This window comes from Orycteropus afer, unplaced genomic scaffold, assembly GCF_000298275.1.
Source record: "Orycteropus afer afer isolate SDZICR_OR568_19922 unplaced genomic scaffold, OryAfe1.0 scaffold00152, whole genome shotgun sequence".
Taxonomy (NCBI): Eukaryota; Metazoa; Chordata; class Mammalia; order Tubulidentata; family Orycteropodidae; genus Orycteropus; species Orycteropus afer.
The window spans coordinates 4,331,233-4,349,352 of record NW_006921739.1 but is presented as its reverse complement, the minus strand read 5'-3'; the positions used below and the strand labels follow the sequence as shown (position 1 = coordinate 4,349,352).

Sequence of the window (18,120 nt, the reverse complement as noted above, 5' to 3'; positions counted from 1 at the left end):
TTTTAATATTTAGCTATAGTTATATTTTGTTTTATGTAATATTTAAATTCTAGAAAAGCTGTGTATAAATGAAATTGTTGGATAAAGTAATTTGAATTGTATTTCATTTAAATCTTAAACATAAATTCCCAGGGAAAACATTTTGTTCTAAAAAACAGCACAGAAAATCGTGATTTTTTCCTAAATTTATCAAATGGAAACTTCTCTCAAAATGTGCACAGTATTATACTTAGTTCTTATATATTTTAAAAGCAATGATAAAATAATCCAGAATAACCACAGGACCTTATATATTGTTAAACCTATGTGTTTTCTAGCCATTTTCCAGGTAAAAAAGTAGATTATCTTGAAATAGTCCCTGCTGCAAAATTTTGTACTGAAATTTGTAATAGTATTTTTATTTCAAAATCATCACTGGGCACATGTAGGCAATGAATAAAAGAATTCTGTTCTGGATCAAACATTTATTTCCAAATGACCGTTGTTTATCTTAACATTTTCAATCTGATTATGAAATTAGTGTCTTAAAAATAAATTTATATTTTATTATAAAAATTTACTATTAGCAAGTAGAAATGAATATAAATTCTAATTCAGGGTCTATTGGCAACTACAGTGTTCATTTTTTAAGTTCTCATTCTGCAGAAAGCCTATTTAAGGAAGTTAGGCTATTCATGATGATGATGTCATAACAAAATCTGAGGTGAGTATTTGGAATTAATGGCCTGTGAAAGATAGCTCTTCTCCAGCAGTAGCTAATATAAAATCTCTAGAAGGGGAATAATACAGAAAAAATAACTTGTTCTTCTCCTAACAAGCTGTTGGGGTAGTCTTATGAGAAACATCACCACTGTCCAACACCAAACCACCAGTTTTAAATTTCACTGTAAACCAATTCTCAAGCTTTTGGTTCCCAATACAAAAGAAGTACAACAGACTTCAACCAATAGTGGTAATTAAGTTCATTAAGGCAATGATTCTTGATGATGGTAGTGGTAGTGGGTTGGGGACAAGCAAAGGGTAGTAGGAATAACATGCCTCGTAACAAAACACGCTCCATAACTCAAATAATTAACTCGTTAGATTCTTATAATCAAGTCATACTTTTTACATTGCATTGTCTTATGTTATACTGTCCAATTCAAATCTGATTAACCTCTTCAAGCTTCAGAATAGAGATATAGACAGAACTATTAAATAAAGTGGGAGCTCTGGTAGCATAGTGGCTAAGACACTTGCCTGCTAACCAGATGGCTGCCGGTTCAAACCCACCAGCCACTCCTCGGAAGGAAGGTTGGGCAATCCTACTTCCATAGTGATACTGCCTCGGAAACCCAAGGAGGGGTCGCTATGAGTCGGGTTTGACTCGACGGCACATAACAACAACATTAAATAAAGCCTTTTAAGAAAGATTTTTAAAAATATATTTATATTATCTTATAATAAAATATATACCTACTCAACTATGTAAGACTATCCTGAGGTGGATTTTCTGAAAAATATACCATAACTTACTCATTCAAAATGGCTTTGCTCTCCTTCAAAATAGCCACCTGGAAGCCTATGCTACCACTGTTTGAATGTTTTTGGAACGTTCTTTGACAATTCCTTCCATCAGTTTGAGTCATGTGTGGAAAAAAAGTCACATCTAAGTTTTAAATCACATATAAGTATTCTCACATTTGATTTATTCATCTAAATCACTATCCTTTCTGCTATGTTCAAATATAATACACCTATCTTCAAAAGACACCTGTCGCCACCACTGAGGATATTTAAATTACATGATACAACTTTAGGAGCTATAATTTTTGTTTCTAGCAACACCTGTATCACTGAAATAAGAATATCATCTCTTAATATGACCACTTTATACTTATTTGGATGTATTATGATCTGATAAGTTTGCTTAAAAGCACAAAAACACCACCCCAAAGTTATATTCTAGTATCAACGTTAAGAATTTCCCTTACATATTACTAAAATAATTTTACAAATTTTTAAGTTACTAACTTAAAAGATTTTCTATTAAAAAACAATACTTACTGAAGCTCTAGTGTCTGCAGTTTTTGCCTTCTTCAGTCTGGTTTTTGCAGCATCCAAATCCAGTCTCTTATTTTGTAACAATTTCCTTTCTTTCTGTAAATATAGAAAGAAAAAAAAAAGGCTAAAGATGCTAAGATCCAGTAAGTGCATACACATTTAAAATGAATTCCATTAAATATATGTATCATCGGGGAAAAAAAAATCTAAGTAACAAATTGGCCATAAAGAGATTATTCAGGTTTCTGACTCTTTGTAATGATTTTGATTCTAAAATGATTAAGACATTCAAGATATATTAAAATCTGGAAAAAAAGTCAGATGATGGAAGAAACAAAAAAGTATCAGTTTTAATGTTTTGTAATTTGGTCCCCCAGAGCACATTTGGCAATGCTTTTTTAGGTTGTCACAACTGGAAGGAATAATGTTACTGGACTCTACCCAGTATGCCAGAGATGCTGCTAAGCATCCTCCAATACAGGACAGCTCTCCCATCAAAGAATTATTCTGTTCAAAATGTCAGCAGTGGTGAGGTTGACAAATTCTGTTTTAAACTGACACAGATTTTCCTAGGAGTGCCTATGGTGAAGGAAGTATGGGCTAGGGCAGGATTCCTTGATATCCTATATGATCTACCTCAAGGATTGGACAGGCTGCTTTTAATGTGCCAAAGCACTGAATGCAACTCAATGACCTCAAAACAGAATTTCATATTTATAGAATAAGTAATTCCTCCTGAGAACAAACTTCTGTAGAGATGATAAATTTATAATATTTTTTTCTTTTTTAAATAATATTTCATTGTTTTTGGTGATAGTTTACACAGCAAATTATGTACCCATTTGACAATTTCTATACCAATTGTTTAGTGACATTAGTTTTCCACAGTGTGTCAACATTTTCTTTAATTATGCTCTGGTTGTTCTATTTCTAGTGCTCTAGTTTCCCTGATTTAATCTCCTCACCTTTGTTTTAAAGTAATTGTTGAACCTTTGGTATAAGAATTTTTTCTTGCTTTATTAATTCCTAGACAGATTGCATACATCAAATTTCATCCTACTGACAATTTAATTTCTTTTAAATCATATCTTAATTTGGTGGTGGTTCTTCTGTCTGAGATCAGATATGTATTTTCCCACAGATAAACCCATTGTAAACATACTGGACTTCTTTAATGTTTTGTAGTTAAAAAAACTGCCAATTAATAAGTTTGTAGTAGTATTTACAATAAAGAACAGCTTTGCAAAAATGTTAGAAAAATCCACCTGGATTACTCTCTTGTTATGTTGTTGTTGTGTGCTGTCGAGTCGGCCCCGACTCATAGCGACCCCTCCTTGGGTTTCCGAGGCAGTATCACTACGGAAGTAGGATTGCCCAACCTTCCTTCCGAGGAGTGGCTGGTGGGTTTGAACCGCCAGCCGTCTGGTTAGCAGGCAAGTGTCTTAGCCACTATGCTACCAGAGCTCCTGGATTACTCTCTATCACCTATGAAACAAGTTAAACTAAAAACTACAGAAATTAATGGGTTAAGTTTGGGAAAGAAAATGATTTCTTTCTTATATTACAGTAAAAAGAAGATAATACACTTCTGTTGTTAGCTGCCACTGAATCGATTCTGACTCATGGAGACCTTGTACATGCAGTCAACTGCTTCATAGGGTTTTCAAGGCTATGACCTTTCAGAAGCAGATTGCCAGGTCCTACTTCTGAATATGTTTAATTCTGGGTATGTTTGAAGCGCCAACCTTTCAGTTAGCAGTTCAGTGCTTCATTAGCACTTACCAGAGATGACGATAAATTTCTAGGGATACAAAAAGACAGAGTTAATAGCTACAAATACACCTTCCATTGATTAGGTCCCTGGCTATATACTATGGTGACATTTTGTACTATACTTTCATAGTATTTCCAGGAACCTCTCTACAGATTTTAATGCTGATAATGAAGGAAAATGGGTGTAAAAACATCTCAGTAACACTACAGCATCATAAAAATGTAATCACTATAACCAACAGTCCATTATTTTGGTTTAGTTTTGTATTCTGTTGAATATGCAAGTAGCTGGATTATTTAAAATTTCCAATCTGCTACATTCATACAGTTAAAAGCTTTCAAATTAGTCACTAAAAGGGCAAGCTATTCATTAATAATTGTAGGTCCATAAATTTTATTTCATTAAAAAATTTTCTAACTCACAGCAATAGTTTTATAATCTCCTTCTATAAAGTTTCTTAAAGGAGTGAGAAAATTTAAGGCTGATGTTTGAATCAGTTCTCTGTCTGCTGTTCCAATTCGTTTTTGTGTTTCTCCACATTTAATAAGAGCATTACCTGCAAAGGAAAAAAAAATTTCTCTTACCATTGTCTATAAATGTCACACAATGAAAAACCATGTAAAAAAGATAAATCAGCAATTTCAGCTGCTGCTGTAAAGTTAGTTGTCACTTGTTTTCTTAAGAAAAGTCAAATAGAATTAGCTATATTTAAGGTAATTTATTTTAAAAGTAATTTTGAAATTATAAATACCATACCAAAAAACTCCTTGTTGAACAGATTCTGACTCATAGTGACCTACAGGGCAGAGTTGAACTGCTCCCATAGGATTTCTAAGGCTATAATCTTCTATGGAAGTAGACTGACATATCTTTCTCCCTCAGAGTGGCTGGTAGGTTCAACTACCAACCCTTTGGTTAGCAGCCAAATGCTTAACTACTGGGCCACCAGGATTCCTAAGATTAAAAATATCTAAATGAAAAAGGAATGATGAATTTTCTACCAAGTCACAGTTAATGGTTCCAGTTCAAATTAGTATAAAAGAAGAATGATACAGTAAAGCATTTATGGTCACACCTCAAATACTATACTTAAAGAAGTATATTGATCACAATATTTTAGTAAGTAGACCAAGTCAGTTTCTCCTGTTTCTCTATGTAAGCACTTATCTCAAGCATCTATAATAGTTTACATTTATATCTTAAAAAAAAGTCTATATTTTACAACGCATATACCCTATCTTTTAAACAGGACAAAGACAGTACAAAGCAGGCAGAGCACCAGAAGGGGAACCATAAAATCAGAGATCTACTCCCAGCACTACCTCTGATAAAACTTTAGTTCTGTGGTTCTTTTTTTTTAAACTTTGTATTATGATTTGGTTGAAGTTTACAGAGCAAATTCGTTTCCCATTCAACAGTTCATATACATTTTGTTTTATGACATTGATTGCAATCCCTGCAATATAAAAGCTGTCCTCCCACTCCCTCCCTGTGGTTACCTTTTCCCTGTGTTGTTCTTTCCTATATATTTCTGCCATCTAAGCAAGCACTGCCCTTCTCATCTTCCACGGTTGATTATTCTAAGGAGTGCATCCCCCTGGTATAACTGTTTAGTTCTTAGCCTGTCTATTGTTTGACTGAAAGTTAAGCCATGGAAGTGAGTTCATTTTCAGAATCAAAGGGTGAGTAGGGGCCAGTCTCAGGGGTTTCACTATCTCTACCAGACCAGTAAGCCAGGTCTTTTGAGTTTTGTTCCACATTTTTCTCGCACTCTATCCAGGATCTCCAATTTTGATCCCTTTCTGAGTAGTTGGCAGTGTGGTAGCTGGGTACCATCTTCAGGGTTGTGTAGGTTGATGGTTCCCACGGTCTGTAAGTCCCATGGTTTCCATAAGTCTTTGATTTTCTTCACTCTTCTTTACTCCAAATAAGGAGAAACCAATAGTTGCATCTTAGATGATCACTCTCAAGCTTTTAAGACCCTAGGTGCTAGTCAACAAAGTAGGATCAGAACAATATTTTTATGTACTATGTTATTCCAACTGACATAGATGTCTCCTGCAACCACTGTCTTGAGCCTTCAGGCCTAGTGACTCAGTTCTACAGCTCTTAATGTCTACATGTTAGAATGAGATTAGATCTGATCTGTATAGAAGGTAATACAGCCTAGTAGCTAAGAGTCATTCTCTGGATACAGATCGCTTGGCATTTCAATCACTCATTAGCTGTGGGATCATAGTTAAATTATCTAGCCTCTTTAAACCTGGCTCCTTGTCTTTAAAATAGAGATAACAGAATTTGCATTATAAGCAGGATATAAGTAAGAATTTACTAAAATAATGCATATAATGCTCAGCCCAATGGCTGGAGTGCTCAACTATTAGCTATTATAAATTACTAATAAATAGATTTACATAGTACAATTCCAAGGAACTCTGGTAGCACAGTGACTAAGGCATCTGACTGCAAACTAGAAGGTTCATGGTTCAAATCCACCAGCCACTCCGCAGAACCAAGACTGGGCAATCTACTTCTATAAAGATTTACTGCCTCGGAAACCCAATGGGGGTCGCTATGAGTTAGAATCGACTCAATGGCAGTGGGTTTGGTTTTTGGTGCAATTCCAATGTAATTACTAGAAGTGCACACAGATTAAGCAGAATAAAAAAGGAAAGCAAAATCTAGAAGCCTTTCTAATGTTTATGCTCCATTCAGATCTTCAGTATCGTGAAGGAAAAGACTGGGTCTCCTTTATGTACCTTTATGACCCCAACATCTAATTATGTCTGACATAAGCAGGCAATAAAACAATCTGTTTTATGTATAAAGTTTTTCTAAATATTTATAGCTATAATTTAGAAATAAAACTAGCAATTTTAAGCATTTTCAGACTTCTGAGAGAACTAGATTTTGAAGAATATAATATACACATTTCAAAGTTGTACATCTAAAAGCCACAGTGGATTAATGGCATTATATAGGTTATTTCCTTCTTATATAAAGACAACTACTAAAATTTTAAATTTATTTAATCCTAGAATCTGTGAGCTATGACATAAATCAAGAAAATCATTTAACCTACCACTTCACATCCAATAAGAACAATTTCTTGCAGGTGTTAGTAAAGAGAATTATTGCCAAATACAACAGGAATAATATACATAACAGGAAAAGTAGCTACAGAAATCTGAAATAATCTTATGTTTTGAGAAAATTAGATTTAAAGCATAATAAAAATGTTTAACTTTGAGTTTCAGAGTTACAGATTAGAAAAATCATTACAGTAATTAACAAAGTTAGCATAGTTATAAAACATAATTATAGAAAATGTGAAAAACATAATAAGAAAATAGAAATTAAATATAATTCCAATATCTAGATGAACCAATGTTAACATTTTGGGGTATGGAGGGAAAAACACAAACTATAGAAGAGAAACTGGCTCCCCCTTCAACATTTACTTTAGAAAACTTGTAAATTCTTTGTCTCCTTCAAAATTATGTAAGTCAAGGATGTTTCCTCAATGACCTGGGACCCATCTCTTCTGAAATGTGATCATCAAGAAAGATTATGTCCCTGCCTCCAGTTTCTTGGAAGATGACTGGCATAACTTCAAGTGGGAGTCTGTGTCCAAAAAGATACTAGAAAATTAGCAATTTTATCTTGAAACATAAATGTAATTAGTTGTATCCATTTAGCTATATAAGAGAGTAAGATTTCTTTCTGTCTTTGCAATCTTTTATTTATCACATTCTGGTTTAATGCTTATTCAACAATAAAACTGTTTTATTTCTCTTGTATTTCTGTGGAGACTAGAAGCAGATTTTGTTTTCAATTTTACAGTAAAACTTGTTAAAGCCTGAACCTGTGTAAAGCAGAAAATTGTCAAAGGAAAACTCAAATACAGTGAAACGACGTGAGAGCCAGAACTTGGTAAGAGTGCCTTTTTTTTTCCTAGTTTTACAAGTTTCCTGACTTTGACAGGGTATACAGTCTTAAGATTTTTTCTATTGTGCTCTATTAGCAGAAAATATTTGAGTTTTCCTTCTCTACAAGGTTTCTGCCTTACATAAGTTCTGGCTTTTACAGGCTTTACTGTATTTTCCACTAATAAGAGATAGAAAAGTGCTTAAGACTCAACCTGTCAAAGGTGGAAAACCTGCAAGACCCGGAAAAACAAGGCAGTCCCATCAAGTTCTGGCATCACAGGTTTCACTTCCAAATTTCTTGGCATAGACAACTGAGTGCTTCCAGTATTGTGTCCGTTTGTTAAAATATCTCAATTGGTATTCCTTCAATTCCTGGAGCCTTGTTTTTCACCAATTCCTTTAGTGCAGCTTGAATACCTTTAATTAAACATAATTCCAACATCTAGATGAATGAATGTTAACATTTTTGAGTATGTAAGGGAAAAATACAAATTATGGTTCAGTACCATGGTTTCTTGATCATATGCTACCTCCTGAAATGGTTGAATAGTGTCCAATTCTTTTTGGTACAGTGATTCTAAATATTCCTTCCACTTTCTTTTGATGCTTCCTGTGTTTTTCAGTATTTTGCCCATGTTGTCATTGTCAGGTGCTGTCAAGTCTGCTCAGACTCATTGTGACCCTATGTATATCAGAATTAAACACTGCATGGTCCTGTGCCAGCCTCACAATGCTTGCAATACCTGAGCCCACTGTTGCAGGCACTGTGTCAATCCATCTTGTCGAGGGCCTTCCCCTTTTTTGCTGACCCTTCACTTTACCAAGCATGATACCCTTCACTAGGAAATGGCCCTTCTGGCAACATGACCAAAGCAGGTAAGAAGAAGTCTGGCCATTCTTGCTTGCAAGGAGCATTTCTGCTGTACTTCTTCCAGGACAGATTTGTTACTCTTTCTGGCATCCATGGTACTTTCAGTATTCTTAGCCCACACCACAACTCAAAAGTATCAACTCTTCTTCGGTCTTCCTTATTCATTGTCCAGCTTTTACATATATATGAGGTGACTGAAATGGCGTGGGTTAGGCACACTTTAATCTTCAAAGAGACATATTAACTCTTCAGCACTTTAAAGAGGTCTTTTGCAGCAGATTTGCCCAGTGCGATACCTTGTCTGATTTCTTGACTGCTGCTTCCACTGGTGTTCACAAGAAGGAAGAGACTATCTACTTGTCAAAGAAGTGGCCAGTGAAAACCTTATAAACAGCAGTGAAGCACTGTCTGATATATTTTGCCCACAGAATTCTTAAATTCAAGGCTTTAATTTTATTCTTCAGTTCTTTTAGTTTGAGAAATGCTGGGTGTATTCTTCCCTTTTGATTTTCTAGCTCCAGGTCTTTGCACATTTCTATTATTACATTATATATCATAATGTCTTCTCTAGCAACCCACTGAAATCTGTTTAGCTCTTTTACTTCACCATTTCTTCCACTTGCTTTAGCTACTCTACATTTAAGAGCAAGTTTCAGAGTCATTCATTTCAGTCTTTTCTTTCTTTCCCTTTTTTTTTTCTTTGCTTTCTTCAAGTATGATGTACTTCATGTCATCAGAATTCAATGGGTCAAACATATTCTTAAGAAGGTCTCTAAATTCAGGTGGGATATACTCAAAGTCGTGATTGGCTTTTGTGGACTTGTTTTAATTTTTTTCAGCTTCAGCTTCAGCTTGAACTTGCATAGGAGTAACTGATATTTAACTGATATTCTGTCCTGGTCTTGTTCTGACTGGTAATACTGAACTTCTCCATGGTCTCTTTCCACAGAATGCAGTCTTTTGATTCCTATGTAGTCTATCCAGTAAGGTCCATGTTCATAGTCCACCACTTGCCTGTCAGTTTATTGTAGTGGTTTGCAAGTTGCTGTGATGCTGGAAGCTATGCCACTGGTATGTCAAATACTAGCAGGGTCACCCATAGTGGATGTTTGAGCAGAGCTTCCAGACTGAGGCAGACTGAGAAGAAGGACGTAGTGATCGCCTTCTTAAAAAAAAAAAAACAAACTTATGAATAGCAGTAGGACATTATCTGATATAGTGCCAGAAGATGAGGCCCTCAGGTTGGAAGACACTCCAAATACAACTAGGGAAGAGCTGCCTTCTCAAAGTAGAGGTGACTTTAAGATAATGGAGTAAAGCTTTTGGGATCTTCATTTGCTGATGTGGCATGATTCCAAATGAGATGAAATAGCTTTAAAGATCCATTAATAATTGGGATGTGTAACATTCGGTGTATGAATCTAGGAATACTGGAAATTGTGAAAAAATGGAGCACCTAAAGACTGATATTTAAGCATATCAGAAGTAAGCAATAAGCAGAAATGGACTGGTATTGGCCGTACTGTATCAGAAAATCATACGGTCTACTATGCCAGGAATAGTTGAATTGAAGAGGAATGGTGTCACATTCATCATCAAAAAGAACACTTCAAGATACATCCTGAAGTACAACGATGTGGATGATGGGATAATATTCATATGCCTGCAAGTTAGTACAGTTAGTAAAAACCATAATCACTAATGCCAAAGAAACTTTTGCAGTCTGAAATTGATCAAACATGCAATCAAGATGCACTGATAATCACTGGTGATTGGAATGTGAAAGCTGGAAATAAGTTCTGGTAGTTGGAAAATCTGGCCTTGGTGACAGAAATGATGCGAGAGATCACATGATAGAATTTTGCAAGACCAATGACTTATTCATTGCAAATATTGAATATATATGCTTAAGTATATTAAACTAATACTAAATTGAACTATGCATATGTATCAATCACTTATATTTCTCACTTAATCCAAAATTTTAACATAAAGAGTTTGAAGTTAAAACTGATTCTACCAATAACAGGCAAATGTTAACAATGTCTTGAAGTACTGAAAAACCTAAATGCATAGATATTTCTTACCAGATCTTTTTGCCTTTCACTTACCGTAAGCTGTTCCTGGGCCAAACTCAGTCCCTGCATCAATCATATACTGTCCCAAAAGTTCTGGGTTGTTTATACGAGTTGGAGCTTTTCTATCTAGCTTCTCATAAACAAATTCTTCTATCCTGGCATCTAGGAGAAAAATTAAAATTACCAATGATTATATAAAAGCTTAATGCTTTATGTTATACTATGGAGATTGAAATGAATTTTATGAAATTGATAAATGTGTATGAACTGTTGAATGGGAAAACAAATTTGCCCTGTATACCTTCACTCAAATCACAATTAAAAAACAAAAAAAAAAAGAAAGCTGAAGGCTTTAAAAGATTTTGTTCCTTTATAAACTATTTAAGGAGCTCTACTGGTGCAGTGGTTAAGCACCTGGTTGCTAACTGAAATTCTGGCAGTTTGAATTTAGTAGTCGCTCTGGGGGCAAAAGATGTGGCAGTCTGGTTCCTTAAAGATTACAACCTTGGAAACCCTATGGGGCAGCAGTTCTACTCTGTCCTATAGGGTCTGCTATGAGTTGGAATTGACTGGATGGCAAAGAATCTGTTTTTTTAAATAAACCATTTATCACCTCTTAAAATAAATATGAAATCAGTATGCATTGAAGTACATACCTTGATATGTAAGTCTGTATTTATGAGTATTATGTAGCTCAAAGTAGTCTGTATTTTTGAAATTTGATACAATAGTATCCTGAGACAAAAAAATAGGAGCTCTGGTGGTATAGTGCCTAAAGCACTTGACTGCTAACCAGAAGACTGGCCACTCCTCAGAAGGAAGACTGGGCAATCTACTTCCATAGTGATACTGCCTTGGAAACCCAAGGAGGGGTTGCTATGAGTCGGATCTGACTCTATGGCAATGAGTTTAGAGTTCAGAGGGACAAAATATTTTAAAATAAAACTGAAGCTATAATTTGAGTATTCTATGGGATTTTAAGGAGCTCTGGTGGCATAGCACCTAAAGCATTTGAGTTCCAGAAAAGGATCAGTAGTAATTCACTTACTATTTAGTAAAGTTGCTTTTGTCCCATTCATTTAACACCTAAAGGTTAACTTGTAACTTTGAATATATATTCATAATTTCAAAATCATAGATTTTAAGATAGGAAAATACTTTTGATATCTCTGGAGCCTAAAGTCTAAATATAGACAAGGGAACTTAAGGACTAGACCAATCCAGGCTTGGGATGGTCTACAGAGAGAGATCACCAATACAATACATTAGTTTTAATTTATTTAATTATGCATAAAATATATACATATTATCTTTAAGCATGAATTAGCTAAAAAGATTTCAGCATTAATGTAAGTTTAAATATAAAGGTATAAGGTGGAAAGTAGTAACAGACTATTAGTATAAATGGTAAAAACTGAGTAGTATCTGAAAAATATTTGGTTTAGCATAATGTTTATGACCAAAGGAATTCATATTTACATTGCTGCTTAACTTCAAGGTATCTCAGGGATAAATGGGGAGGGGAAAGAAAGGGTAAATTTTTCAGAAACAATAATTAAATATGAACAAAAATTATAATGCAAAAAGAAATCAAAATAGGTTCATTCTAAACACCTCTCACAGATTTTTTACAACAGTGTAAATTTCACACTGCATTTAAAATTTCAAGAATGAGGACTTCTGGTAAGATGGCGGAATAGGCAGACAAGCTACACAGACCCTCTTCAACAATGGAAAGAGAAACCAATTGACACAGATACAGCAGATAATCCTGGTGCCCTGAGCTTTGAAAGGAAGAATACAGAAGTGGACTAAACACCAACTTGTAGAAGAACCTGAAGGAAAATGGTGACTAAGGAGACAAACAGAGCTGCAGACGGTCAGCTATCGTGACGGGATGGACAATGTGAACATTTCCAAGTGTTGTTATGACCTGAGAATTAACCTAAAAATCGGCCCTGCTCACCAAAGGCTGCATGGGCTACTACACTGGGGGCTGATGACTAAAAAGGAAAACAGCAAAGAAAGAGACAAACTGAGCTGTGGACTTTGACCAGTCTGGAGGGTGCAGCCATTTTGAATGTTTACAAGTGGTGACCATTTTGGAAATTTAAAGCAATAGTATTCTTGTTCGATTCCAGGGAAGAAAGAATAGGCTCTGCTTGTCGAGGGCAGCACGGACATAATGGAGGCAGACAGCTGGAAAGGTGTGATATTTCCCTTGTTACTCTTATTCTCCACACCCTCCTGGTGTATGGAGGTGTGGCCATCCTTTACCTCTACCTACCTTCTGGCTGGCAGGATTTCCATACCAGTCTGTGTGTTCTGATGGAGCCTGGGTGCCCTGTACTGTCCCTTCCATTTGTTTTTTGGTTTTATCTTTGTTTTTAAATTATTATTATTATTTTTTTATGGTTTTGATTTCTTTTCCTTCCTTTTTATTTTTGTTCTTCTTCTTCCCTTTCCAGGTTCTAGTTTTGGGCTTTTTTTTCTCTTCCCTCTCCAGGTTTCCACTTTTATCTTTCTTGGGGTTCTTCCCACCCCTTGTTTTTCTTTTTGCATTTTTCCCATTATTTCCCTCATTATTCTCTCACTCTAGCTCTTTTCCCTTATTCCTCCCTCCCCAGAGATTGTGGGCTATTTGTTTTCTTTTCCTCTTTTTCTATTTATTTTGTTCTTTTAAAGTATTTCTTTAAATATTTCATCTCATTTATTGCCTTTCCACTTTTTTTTTTTTTCTTTCTCATTTTAGCTGATTGCTCCTGTGTGTTTATGCAGTGTGTGTTTTTTTTGTCCTCACTTTTACTTTTTGGTGGTGTTTTTGATTGTTGTTTTGTTGAGTGGGAGACAGGAACCGTGCTCATACTACCCAAATGTACCTGCAACTCCTGCAGAGTGGGGGCTACCATTTGCTTCTGAACCAACTGGCCAATGATACATGAGAGCCAATATGAGCCTGACTCACCCTTAACTGCTCTTCACAAACAGCTAACAGAGATCTGTGCACCCACTCTCACTTTCTATCACACGCACCAGGAAACAGGTGATGAGTGTGTTTAAGTGCTGGCAACTAGCGAACAGAGGAACACAGTACCGTGCTTACTCAGAACATCCAAACAAAACAAAGAAAATTAAAATCCTACGTGAATCAGTCCAACACACAATCACCAATTAAATATAAATACAACATTACAATATCTCAGAGACAACAGACCATCACAGCCCACACAAAGAAGTAAGATAAAGCAGTAGAAAAAAAGGACCAGGATACAGACCCAGAACACACCCCTGAGGAAGCAGCAGCACTGGAACTCCCCGATAAGGATTTCAAAAAAAATTATATTTAGGTATCTTCAAAGGAATGAGAGACAGATCAAGGAAAACACTGACAAAATTCAGGAAAACACAAGACAAAATCCTAGAACAATTCTGGAAGACAAAAGAAGGACAAAAGAACAAAATAAATGAAAAATCAGAAATGATGAAAATCTACAAATAGAAATCCCAAAGATTAATACTAAATTTTCAGAAACAGATACACTTTGAACAGGTAAAGGAGCAGAACTGAATCAATGGAAGACAGAATTAGTGAGACTGAAGACAAAAACCTCAAAACTTCTTTGGAAAGGGATCAATCAGTAAAAAGATCAAAACAAAATGAAGAAAGCTGAAGATTCATGTGGGATACCACAGGAGGAATAATTTACGGGTAATTGGAATTCCAGAACAGGAGGAGACAAACCACAGAGAAAACTGTCAAAAATTTGGTGGAAAAGAATTTCTCTGATATGATGAAAGACGAGAATATATGAATTCAAGAAGTGCAACGAACCCCAAACAGGATAGATCCCAAAAGAAAATCAGCAAGACATATTATCATCAGGCTCACCACAACTAAAGACAAAGAAAGAATACTGAAAGCAGCATGGGAATAACAAAAAGTTACCTGCAAACGGCAACCAATAAGACTAAGCTTGGATTTCTTGGTAGAAATCATGCGGGTGAGAAAGCAATGGGATGATATACATAAAACCCTGAAAGAAAAAAACCCTGCCAATCAAGAATTATATACCCAGCAAAACTGTCCCTCAAATATGATGGTGAAATTATGACATTTCCAGAAAAGCAGAAATTAAGGGCATTTGTTAAAACCAGACCAGCCTTACAAAGAGATGCTAAATGGAGTTCTTTGAACAGAGAACCAACAGCAAACAACAACCAACCATTAACACAAATGATGATACAACCCATAAACCAACCCAGTGATGGAAGTACACACAGTAAATAAGCTTACAAAATTGTACACAGGGAACCAGAGACATCAATTGGCAAATGAGGAAAATTACAGACCAACAAGAGGAAAAAAACTGTGTAGTTACAAAACTTCTAAATGGTGAGGACAACTGCAAGATAGAACGGACTGTTCTAAACTTGGGAGGAAAATTATAAATCACAGGATAACCTGAAAGAGAAATGATAAACCTTCACATCAAAATAAAAAAGAGGACAAGCACAAAAATTAAGCAAATATTAAAACAATAGCAATGAAGGAAGTGACAACAAGATTCAGAAACAAAATGAGTTCATCACAGAAAATTATATGGAACAAAGAAATCAGCAACACCACACATAAAAAACTTAACAATATGAGAGCAACTAATTCATACTTGTGGATAATTAAAATGAATGAAAATGGATTAAATACACCACTCAAGAGACAGAGATATGGATTGGATAAGAAAGCTTAACCCATCAATATGCTGTCTACAAGAGACACACCTCAGAGATAAAGACAAAAATAGACTAAAAATTAAAGGTTGCAAAAAGATTTATCAAGCAAATGGCAATTAAAAAAGAGCAGAAGAGGCAATATTAATTTCTGATAAAACTGACTTTAAGACAAAAACCACCAAAGAGATAAGGAAGAACATTATATAATGACTAAAGGATTGATTGAACAAGAAAACATAACCATAATAAATATCTATGCACCCAAAAAAGAGCCCCAAAATACATAAATTAGACTTTAACAGAATTGAAAAGATAAACAGATGACTCCTACGGTGGGTATGTTTGTGCGTCAACTTGGCGGGCCTGGTTGAGTGGCTGGGCAACTGGATGTAGTATTTCCCATGATGAGACTGGTAATCAACTCCATGGTGGAATCTACTGTGAGCAGCCAAGTAGCTGCCTTAGGGAAGGAATGTGGTCTGCTTCCTGTATATAAGCAGAAGCCTTGGGGAATGGTCTCTGGCTTGTGGCACACTTGGATCCTGCATGTAGCCATGTTGTTCTTCAGCAGCCTGCCACGCTCTGCCGACCTTGGGACTTACAATGGACGTGACTTATTGGCCTGCTGTGTGGTTTGGTAACATCAAGACTGTGCCATTTTATTTGTCAACCTTGGGCTTGTGAGCCTCAGCAGCCAGTAGCTGCCTGAGTGAAGACGCCTCTAGCTTCAGTGGGCCGGGAGCAAGAGGCAGAGCTGAAGTCCAAGGTCAATGGGCTTTCACCCAGCCCCTAGAGCCTGGCACTTTGAACTTGGACTTAAAGGCTCTGAACTGTAAGAGAATAAACTCCTGTTTCTTAAGGCCATCCCATTTGTGGTGTATTTCTGTCAGAGTGGCACTAGGTAATCAGAACAACTCCACAGTCATAGGAGAAGATTTTAATACACCACATTCAACGAAAGATAGAACTAGAAAGAAACTCAACAAAGATGCAGAACTAAACAAGACAATCCAACTTGACCTTACAGACATCTACAGAGTACTTGACTCAACGACAATATACACGCTTTTCCAATGCACGTGGAACATTATTCAGCATAGACTATATGTTAGGTCACAAAGCAAGCCTTAATAAATTTTAAAACATTGAAATACTACAAAGCATCTTCTCAGATCACAATGCTACAAAACTAGAAATCAACAATAGGAAGATGAACTGAAAAAGAGAAAACATATGGAAACTCAGTAACACCCTCCTTAAAAATGACTAGGTAATAGAAGACATAAAAAATGAAGAAGGGGATAGTCATAGGAATGGGAGGAGAGGAGAGTTTGTTATGGTCGAGGATGGTAATCGGGGCGTGAAATCTAATTTGCACACAAAGACACAATTCAAACTAATGACTGGGTAACAGAAGAAATAAAAAATGAGATTAAAAAATTTCTTGAATCAAGCAAGAATGAAAATACAACATACCAAAATCTTTGGGACACAGCAAAAGCAGTGATCAGAGGCCAATTTATAGCAATAAATGTACACATCAAAAAAGAAGAGCCAAAATCAATACCTTAACCTAACATCTCCAACAATTAGGAAAAAAAGCAGCCAGAAAAAGTACCTACAGTCACCAGAAGAAAAGAAATAATAAAGATTTGAGCAGAAATCAATGAAACAGAAAATAGAAAGACAACAGAAAAAATAAACAAGACTAGAAGTTGATTCTTTGAAAGGATGAACAAAACTGACAAACCACTGGCATTAACAAAGGAAAAGAGAGAGAGAGAACACAAATGACAAGAATAAGAACCGAATTGGGCAAAGTCACAGAACCAAGTGAAATAAAAAGATAGTACCAGGATACTATGAATAACTGTACTCCAACAAATTTGAAAATGTAGAAGAAATGGACATTTTTCTAGAAACATACTATTTACATTAACCTAACTTAAGACTGAGGTGGAAAATCTGAACAGACTCATAACAAGAAGAAGTTAAAGAGGTCATAAAAAAAAAAAAAAAAAAAATTACCCCATAAAAGCCCCGCTGGCCCAGACAGTTTCACTGGAGAATTCTACCAATTTTTCAGAGAAGAACTGACAATCCTACTCAAACTATTCCAGAACACAGAAAAGGATAAAATTCTCCCAAATTCATTTTATGAAGCAAGCATAACCTTGATAACAAAACCAGGCAAAGATCTCACTAAAAAAGAAAACTATAGACCAGTATCCCTCATGAACATAGATGCAAAAATCTTTAACAAAATCCAATAGACTTCAACAACATATCAAAAAAATAACACTTTATGGCCATGTGGGGTTCATACCAGGTATGCGAGGATGGTTTAACATTAGAAAAACAATCAATGACATCCATCACATAAATAAAACAAAGGAAAAGACCACATGATCATTATCAATCAGTGCAGAAAAGGCTTCTAACAAAATTCAATACCCATTCCTGATAAAAACTCTCAGAAAAATAGGAATAGAAGGGAAATTTCTCAACATATTAAAGGGCATATAGGAAAACCAATAGCCTTATTTTCAATGAGGAGAGACTGAAACCATTCCCCTTGTGAACAGGAACCAGACACGGATGCAGCCTATCACTACTTCTATTCAACACTGTATTGAAGTCCTAGCCAGGGCAGTAAGGCAAGAAAGGGAAATCAAAGGCACCCAAATTGGTAAG

At 35.6% G+C, this 18,120-nt stretch overlaps 1 protein-coding gene across 1 annotated transcript in view; it reads right to left on the bottom strand.

The window, feature by feature from the left end:
• SH3GLB1 (SH3 domain containing GRB2 like, endophilin B1) overlaps positions 1–18,120 on the bottom strand; it is a 55,135-nt gene that overhangs the window by 19,326 nt on the left and 17,689 nt on the right. Inside the window, exons 3-5 of the mRNA XM_007946177.2 lie at positions 10,729–10,857; positions 4,240–4,373; positions 2,047–2,139 (exon numbers count right to left, since the gene is read on the bottom strand). Coding sequence (XP_007944368.1) covers positions 2,047–2,139; positions 4,240–4,373; positions 10,729–10,857 — 356 coding nt within the window. The remainder of the gene's footprint in view (positions 1–2,046; positions 2,140–4,239; positions 4,374–10,728; positions 10,858–18,120) is intronic.